The sequence below is a fragment of the Engraulis encrasicolus genome, chromosome 5 (assembly GCF_034702125.1).
Source record: "Engraulis encrasicolus isolate BLACKSEA-1 chromosome 5, IST_EnEncr_1.0, whole genome shotgun sequence".
Taxonomy (NCBI): Eukaryota; Metazoa; Chordata; class Actinopteri; order Clupeiformes; family Engraulidae; genus Engraulis; species Engraulis encrasicolus.
This window is the reverse complement of record NC_085861.1, coordinates 35,929,124-35,937,284: the sequence shown is the minus strand read 5'-3', so window position 1 is coordinate 35,937,284 and position 8,161 is coordinate 35,929,124. Positions and strand designations below refer to the sequence as shown.

At 41.9% G+C, this 8,161-nt stretch overlaps 1 protein-coding gene and 1 long non-coding RNA gene across 2 annotated transcripts; both read right to left on the bottom strand.

Annotated features, from left to right (window-relative positions):
- Positions 1 to 514: 514 nt before the first annotated feature.
- LOC134449777 (uncharacterized) lies at positions 515 to 3,948 on the bottom strand (the record flags this gene model as incomplete). The annotated part of the gene is made up of 4 exons (XM_063199885.1): positions 515 to 2,224; positions 3,046 to 3,173; positions 3,473 to 3,641; positions 3,736 to 3,948. Coding segments are annotated over 4 exons (828 nt in total), but the record flags the coding sequence as incomplete, so codon positions are not given.
- A 19-nt stretch (positions 3,949 to 3,967) lies between these two features.
- On the bottom strand, positions 3,968 to 6,115 carry LOC134448514 (uncharacterized). The gene is made up of 6 exons (XR_010034780.1): positions 6,024 to 6,115; positions 5,574 to 5,723; positions 5,090 to 5,208; positions 4,849 to 4,985; positions 4,422 to 4,515; positions 3,968 to 4,272 (listed from the first exon to the last, which is right to left on the bottom strand). It is a non-coding gene; the product is annotated as an uncharacterized LOC134448514 (long non-coding RNA).
- Positions 6,116 to 8,161: the final 2,046 nt, after the last annotated feature.

Here is an 8,161-nt window from a genome sequence, read left to right as displayed (position 1 = left end):
TGTTTGGCCTCGTATCTCATGCACCATGTATGTAACAGGGGCCCAATTTTACGTATACACATGGGATAATGCACCATGAGATGATGCTTAGGTAACAACCTTTTGTTAGGATATAAGTCCTTGAACAAACCATGGTGCTCTGAAATCAGGTGCTTCAAATATATGGTGATGCCTTGGGATATAACTGAAGAAAAAGCAATGTTGACAATCTGAAGCAACAAAATAAAAAGGTACCAGTGCTGATCATTGGGATTCACAAGATCTCCAAACATAATTGGAAAGTGACGCAAAAGACACCAGCTCTGACTGGCGTTTAAACCCAAGTCATTGGCATCAGAGATTCTTAGCCCAGGAGGTTTGTTTTTTTGCTCTGTGAAACCATAGTTGAAACTTTGAATTCTTCGTTGTACTTCTGCTAATGTGGTGTAATTATGAATGAGATGCTCAATGAGCAATTTCATCTCATACTGTGCAACGCCCTCCAATATGTTGGGCATAATATCAACCGAGAAGTTTGCACTGGTGTGAAAATATTGCAAAGAATTCAAAGGGCAAGACCTTTTAACTCCCATCACATAAGGTAGCGTGGGGTTGGTCTGCATTTTCTGGCAATGTTCAACATGAAGCTGTTTAGTTCGAAATGCTATTTTGGGATCATCTTCACTGAATACTGTCTGAAAGTCCTCCTTTTCCAGTAAGCAAAAACGGCAACAGTACCTAGCACTAAACGATTCCACAAACCCAAATAAAGAATGAAGACCTAGGTTATCACCAGTCACTTGGATAATGGTCCCATAGATGGGATGATCAAATTGAGGAAGCTGAATTCCCTGTGTTTCAAGTGTTGAGATATCCTTCACAAGGGGAGCTAGTATCTTATCAAACCCGTATGTTTTGATATCTTGGGCATGGAATAACGAAACCAAATGAATATTCAGTAAACTCGAGTTGTACTTGGGCGACACATTTCTCAGGGTAAAATAGATGGCACCAAGTTTGTGAATTCCCCGCTTACTTCCAATTGGATTGGCACATTCCATTTCATCAAAGAATAATTGCAACTGTATAGTGTGCACTTGTTTGGAGAAGAGATCATGTTCCTTAAAGAATTCTCCATCTTGTATGTCATACAGCAAGTTTTCCATTTGTTTGGGGTCTCTAGCCATCATATCATTTATAGCAGGATGCTGGTAAATAGACTTCACCGTCTCGAGAATTGGTATGTACATGAATTTATCCTTGACAATGGTTTGGCCATAGCCTCCACTTGTTCTGATAAAACGTGTAGCAAATCGTGTCCCTAGAACATATTCAACTGGATCAATTTTTCCCCATTTCTCAGAAAAGTATTTCATTCTCTTACTCTCAGTGTTTAAAGGAAGGAAAGGATCCAATGCATTCTCAAAACACTGATCAATTTTAGACTCAACCACACTTTTCATTGGCTCTTGTAAGTCAAGGCTATTTTTCAACTGCACTTGTTTTAGACGGTCAAGGTCTCCAATTACTTCTTGTACAGTACTCACAGTTAAATCAATAGTAGTAACTGGATTGCCAACACGCTTAAGTTCTGCTACAATATTTGCGCAATTTTTGGCTATGTGCCTTTCTAGTAGTACAGACTCAGAAGGTGAACTCTGATCTGGCAAGTCTGTCTCCTCGGATGAAATGAAGTTTGTGAAGGTGGAACATTCCCCATCATCAACATTCAAGTTGTCATTTGTACAACACTTACTGAGATGCTTTCGCAAACCTGAAAAACTATGATATACATGGGAACAGCCTCTATGGCCACATTTTAACTTCAGGCTTTTGCCCGAACAAAGACCATGAACAAGTTTAAAGTGCCGTATGAGGCTATTAGCATCAGCATGACTCTTCTGACAAATGAAACAAATCATTCTGTCTACTGCAGCATTCGTGCTCTAAGCTCAGCTACTCTTGGATTGACTTTGGTAATTTCAACATCTATGTCGTAGATGGTTGTTTGCAAGAAAGTGAACACATTTGTGAGCTCATGGCAGTAAGTGGTACCGAAAACATAATGAGCTTTAAAAAGCTCATCGAATGCAGCCAGTGAATTGGAGGACTTGCATGGCAAGGCCTGTTTGTCAACAACAATGAAGTAAGATTGGATCATACTTTTCTTTGGTCCAACTGCAAGTAGATATGGCTGGACACTCTGTGTGATGCCCTCCAAATGGCCCTGAATGCTGGCACCAGTCTGTGAAAGGAAACACACAAGAGACCTAATGTCAAGAGACAACCTGTATAAAGAGGTTTTACACATTACAAACTAGCTATCATCATTGTATGTGACAAAATAACTATGGCTTTGGTGAAAGTTGGAAAATGAAAGGTATTATACAAATCAAGTTAGAATTACTACATTCATTAATCCTTTTTCACACAAAGTAAAGACAAGAAGGTACCTTCAGAACGGCTTTGAGAAATATAATTGTACTGCATGTATATATTAAAGAAACATGTATGTTTTTTAATACAGTTTTGCTATTCTTTCATCTATGTCTTGTCAAAAGAAGAACAAGACATTTTGGAGCAGTTTCAATCTAACCATCAGCTTTTATTTCGAATGGGCAGTGTGCATTTTTGTAGGCTATTTCCAAGGTCCATGCTGCCCATTCACAAAGGGTACCTTTTTCATGTATACTTACCACCACCATCACTTTTCATGCATGAACTGTCTGCCATTTTGAATTTATAGAAACAGATATTTTAGCTGCACATTAAGCAGCACAGTTGCAATGAGCAGCTTAGTTGCAATACCAACTCTCGCACACAATCCTACACAGTTCACCTTTTAAGGACCAGTGGTTCTAAACCTTTTTTAGAACAAATGCCCCCTTGACCTTATCATAAGCCTGCCACACCCCCTTGACCACATCATAAGCCTGCCAATGCGCCCTTTAGTATTAACAAATAAAATATACCAATTGCAACTGAGATTTCCCCCTCCCCCAGCTGTCTCCTTCTCGACACCCTCCGAGGGCTACAAGGCAAAACTATTTTAGACTGAAAACTCACCTTGATGAATTTCACCACATGATCACAGGCTCGATGAGCGGAAATCTTTCCTGGCCTTTTGCGCCCTGGATTGGAGGGTGGTAGAAGGTGGACCAGCAACAGTATGGACGACATGTCACTGTCCCAACCTGGATTACACAAGACAGACAACATGCACATATAAAACGAATGAAGACCCCAGTTGTCTAAAATGCAATTAGGAAATAACAGTAACTGTGTGTGAACACCAAAAGTGACCTACGAGACATATGCGATGGAAGTCATTATTTCTTGTGTACATGCACATTAAGGAGGACAAGAATAAAAGTACCGGTAAAAGGATAGTGTGGAGTGGTGGACTTTATCCATTCACCACCAACACATTGACTTGGGTTATTTGTTTGGTAATATTTTTTGACAATTATTTTTCTGCTGTCATTACGGTTACCTTCTTCAACTTCAGTAGCAAGAGCATTCTGGATGAGGTCTTGGAGATCCGCAGTCTGTGTCAGGCCACGGCTCTGTGCAATGACTTTTGGTTTTATGTTGGTGGACCATTTCTCCATCAGCTTTGCAGAGGTTGAGTCACCAAAGAGAAGTGCAAAATCCTGCTCAATCTACAAAACAGACAGTGGAGAAATCAGTGATGTATAAAATGCAGCTGAAGTATCACTCTGGAATTCACATTTTTAAGAATACTTAAAGACTAACCAGGCCTGGTATGTCCATGAATCTTGGAAAAATGGATAGGATATCAGTTGATTTGTCAGTGTCACGCAGAATCTTCTGGCGATAGACTAGGGTCAACCTCATCTTTTCCTTCACCACCGATTCATCAGCTGTGTGCTTCATCAGAGCAATTGCTTCCTGACACTGGCGTTCATCGCTCAACCAATTGCCTTCCTTGCAAGGATCTCTATCAACAGATGGACCACCTGAAATAACAGAAAATATACATACAAAATGCACTTACTTATTATTTTCCCAGACATCAAAGTATTCTCAAAACTACAGACGGTGTTTGATTTAAACTACAAGTCCCTGCACTTGATGGCCATATTAGCTATGAGAGATAATCAAATATAACCATAAACTGTGTGCTATTATGTGTTTCAACAATAACTTAAATAAGTCACCTGCTTGTGAAGGTCGTGGACGTTTAACTCGTCCCTCTGATGCTTCTTTCTGCAGAGTTTTAATTCTCCAAGCCAAATAGCCACTTCCATCTTCTGCGTTGTAATAATGTTCCTATGACAAATATAACAAATAGACAAAGAGTTCTTACTGTATGTTTTACAAGGGCAAAATAGTTATAAATTCATTGATATTTACACTTCATTAAATCAGAGTTTATACAACCAAATTAAAAAAAAAGACTGCAGAGGAAAGCTAATTACATAGCCAAGCTTGCTCCTTGGGTCAGCCAAATAGGGGAAGAGGGAGATGATACCCAGTGCGTAGTCTTCCTTCACATGCCGAGGTGGGCTTGTTCTACAAACACACACACACACACACACACACACACACACACACACACACACGATACATATTAGGAGCCATAGCATCATAACCAACCATTTATAATTACTGTACTGTCCTAATCATCAGGGCTCTAAATTAATACCTACCAGACAGCCAAATGCTGGTGAAATTTGGCAGTTTGGCTGACAGAACAGACCAACTTAAAGTCACTTTGACCCATTAGTGAGTGTACGTTCTTGGCTAGTGCAATTAACGGCTACCAGACATTTTACCTTTGGAAAAAAGTTAATGTAGGGCCCGGACAATCATCATAATCATCATCAACATTTCTTGAAAACCTACCCATGTTCATTTGTCATATGAGCAACCAATATCTTCACCAGGTCACGCCTTCTGCTATCTGACAGGTACTTTGTCCGAGCATATTCATTCATGATCTTGTCCCCTCCTGGGCTTCCTTTTAAGATGTCTTCAACCATCTATTAATGATTGATGTTAAATATAAAACAAATATGAGAAACCGACAAATGACTTTAAAATACACCTGTAGGCCTACATGCAAAACAAAATTGATGAATCTTACTTGGGCAAGACGACGTTCCTCTCCTTGTTTTAATTGTCTTGGGCTAGGGGTCAGTATCACAGTGTCATCAGATCCAGAACTAGCCTCAGCATCAGCAAGGGAGCCTGAGCTAACGGAATCTGTGACACACAATTAAAAAAAAAAATCACAGTTGTCCTTCAATACAATACAACCTGTATTTATATAGCGCAATATATACATCTAAAGTTGTCTCAAAGCGCTTTCAAAATACACATACACTTGTCCACATTTACACACCAGCTCTGGAGGCTGCAGCACAGCACCTGTTGTCTGGGGTTCATGTGAGAAGGTGCATACATACACAAGCAGACACGCACACGCAAACACACGCACACACACACACTCTCTGTCTCTCTCTTTCCCACATTCACACACCAGCTGAATACTGCAGCTGGAGGGCAAGAATCAACAGGAAGTACAGACAATTGTGTTGGCGTAAAGTGTAAAACTAAGTTGCATTTACCTTCAGATGTTCCTTCCTCTGGGATATCAATTTCCAGGACATGAACATCTGGCTGCTTCATCAAGTATGCAAAAGCTTCCTGATCAACCTCGGTCCTTGACTCATCAAAGACTTTAATGTCCATTGTCGGAAGGTCAAATTTCCTGGCAACTTAAGAGGAGAAAGATTCAACGTTTTATTGTCATTGTCAAAAAAGGCAACGGAATTGTGTTTGGGGTAGGCTGCAATACTTAAGGTTTTCAAGTTAAAGTGCTCAAGAGGTTAAAAAAACAAAAAAACAGGCCCTGATATGAAAGGCAGTAATGTAATAGCCAAATTTAGTCCTAATAAATAAGGCAGTAATGTAGTCATTTAGGCAGAAGGGCTTAATGTTTCTCAACAGTCCTGTAAATTCAAAGTTTACACATGATTTAAACATTACAAGTGTTTATTTCGGTTTTAAACCCTTACCACATTCCAAAAATGACTCGAATGTAAATGTTGTTGGAGAAAACACATATTTCTTCTGATCTTTATATTTCACTCTGACAACGGTGGTGTTTTCCATCCTGTTGGTGGAAAAAAAACAATGTGTTATAATCTTTCCGCTTTGAGTATCCTTCTGAACACAATGAACTATCGCCAGTGTAGGGTCTACGGTCGATCAGAACGGGCGCAACGCAAAGCTGAACAGCACCGGATATTTTTTTGGGACAGCACCACGTGTGCGTCACTCTACTCAGAGTCAAGTACATGTGACTTGGCCACGCAGCGACAGGTTGAAAAATAGTTCGTGCCTTCTGCAAAACTGCGACAGCCTTCACACACAACTTTTGGAATAATCGGTCAGACGGTCACATCAAATGGGACTGCAGGAATGTGATTTTTCATCCACTTTTCATCCATTTTTCATTACCACAACAAACGTTAGGTTATGGCTATAACCCTCGGTTCTTTGATAACAGAGTGAGGTGTTTCACTATGGGATACGCTTGGGCGTGACCATCTATGGAAGCTCCAATGACATTACGTCTGTCAAAGACAGACAGTCGACGCAGTCGGGCTCCGCCCGCTTGGGGTGTCTACCCTCGTCGACACGCTGAGTCCAGCATTCTAACGGTTTCTTCCCCACCTAACAACTAGTGCAAGGAGGGAAAAATAGGTGAAACACCTCACTCTGTTATCAAAGAACCGAGGGTTATAGCCATAACCTAACGTTCTTTTTCTAACTTCGCTCGGTGTTTCACTATGGGAGATATAGCCCACTCCCGGAATGCACGCTATGTAAAGCCCTTATTACAGTAGCATCGGTCAGAATGTATAGATCGCTGCTGGGGAGTCAGAACCTAGTACAGCGTGAGATAAGTGTCGGCCAGATACCTCTAGCTCATGAAAGCGGGCGAACGTGTACCCTGGGGCCCTGTTCGCTACATTGCACAGGCCTACCATTGGCAACCCCGTGGACAGTGCCCTGGAATTGGCCATTCCTGTTAATGCATAAGCTCTTAGGTCCCTAAGGGGCCGGCGAGACATTATTCTGATAGGCAACCGCTGTAGCTTTCACAATCCAATGAGACAACCCCTGACGTGGCAGTGGTAGTCCTTTATGGTGTGTGGCCGCCACAAAAAGTTGAACTCTGCTAAATTCTGTATAGTCACAGAGCTTTAACAGGACACACATAGTTGAGCTCCTGACCCTCCTCTGAGTGAGGGGGCAGGGTGCGGGGCATCCAGGTCCTTTCTCCGACATCTAAAGAAAGTCCTGCTCTGGGCATAAATCTGTGATGGGGAGAAGACGCACCTTCTTCAAATCAGAGTCAGATTGTAAAACAAGAGGGCCTCACAAGGAAGGCTTTTAGTTCACTCACTCATTTCATGGTGGTTAATGCTGTATTAGAACAGTATTGACGAGCTAAACTTCAAACCAGTGATTTGGAGGGGTGAGCGTGTGGCTCAACTTAACCAGAACTAAGTCTCCAAGGAGTACTACCCTGCTGGCTTGTACTCAAAACTTAAGTGGCTGGCTGAAAATGCAGCAAGGTAAACTTTCCTATTGGGAAAGACTTTAACCCTGTGTATAAGATCCCGTAGGAAGAAGCTGAACAACAGGGCGTTAGGGAGAAGTGTCTCCGTGTGCCCCATACCTTGAACACACGCCATTTATGACCAAGTATGAAGTGTGTATGCTGCTGTCGCCCCTAGTACAGTCTCGGTGACTGCTGGGAGAGGGCGACTGCGTCTGAATTCTACCTCTCACAGAATGAGCCTACCGGACCAGCCTGTCTAGGTGTGAATTAAAAATATAGCTTCTTGTCTGAGAGGATCTCTCAGTAGAGGTGGGGCCCCTGAGGGCCCTCCGAACAACCTTACACAATCGTGACCCCATAGGGTGACATAATTGGGCCAACAAAATCAGTAGCAGGCTCTGTTGCCTGACTCTGACCAGTGTGGGGGTTATTATGCTTATTGGTGTGAATGCATAGAGCAGGGTGTTTTGCCCATAGCAGTTTAGTGCATCTTATATGCCAAGGAGGAATAGAGGGCACTGTGTGTTTCCTTACAAGGTGTAGAGCAAAAACCTGCACCAACCCCTGCCCCACACAAGCCGA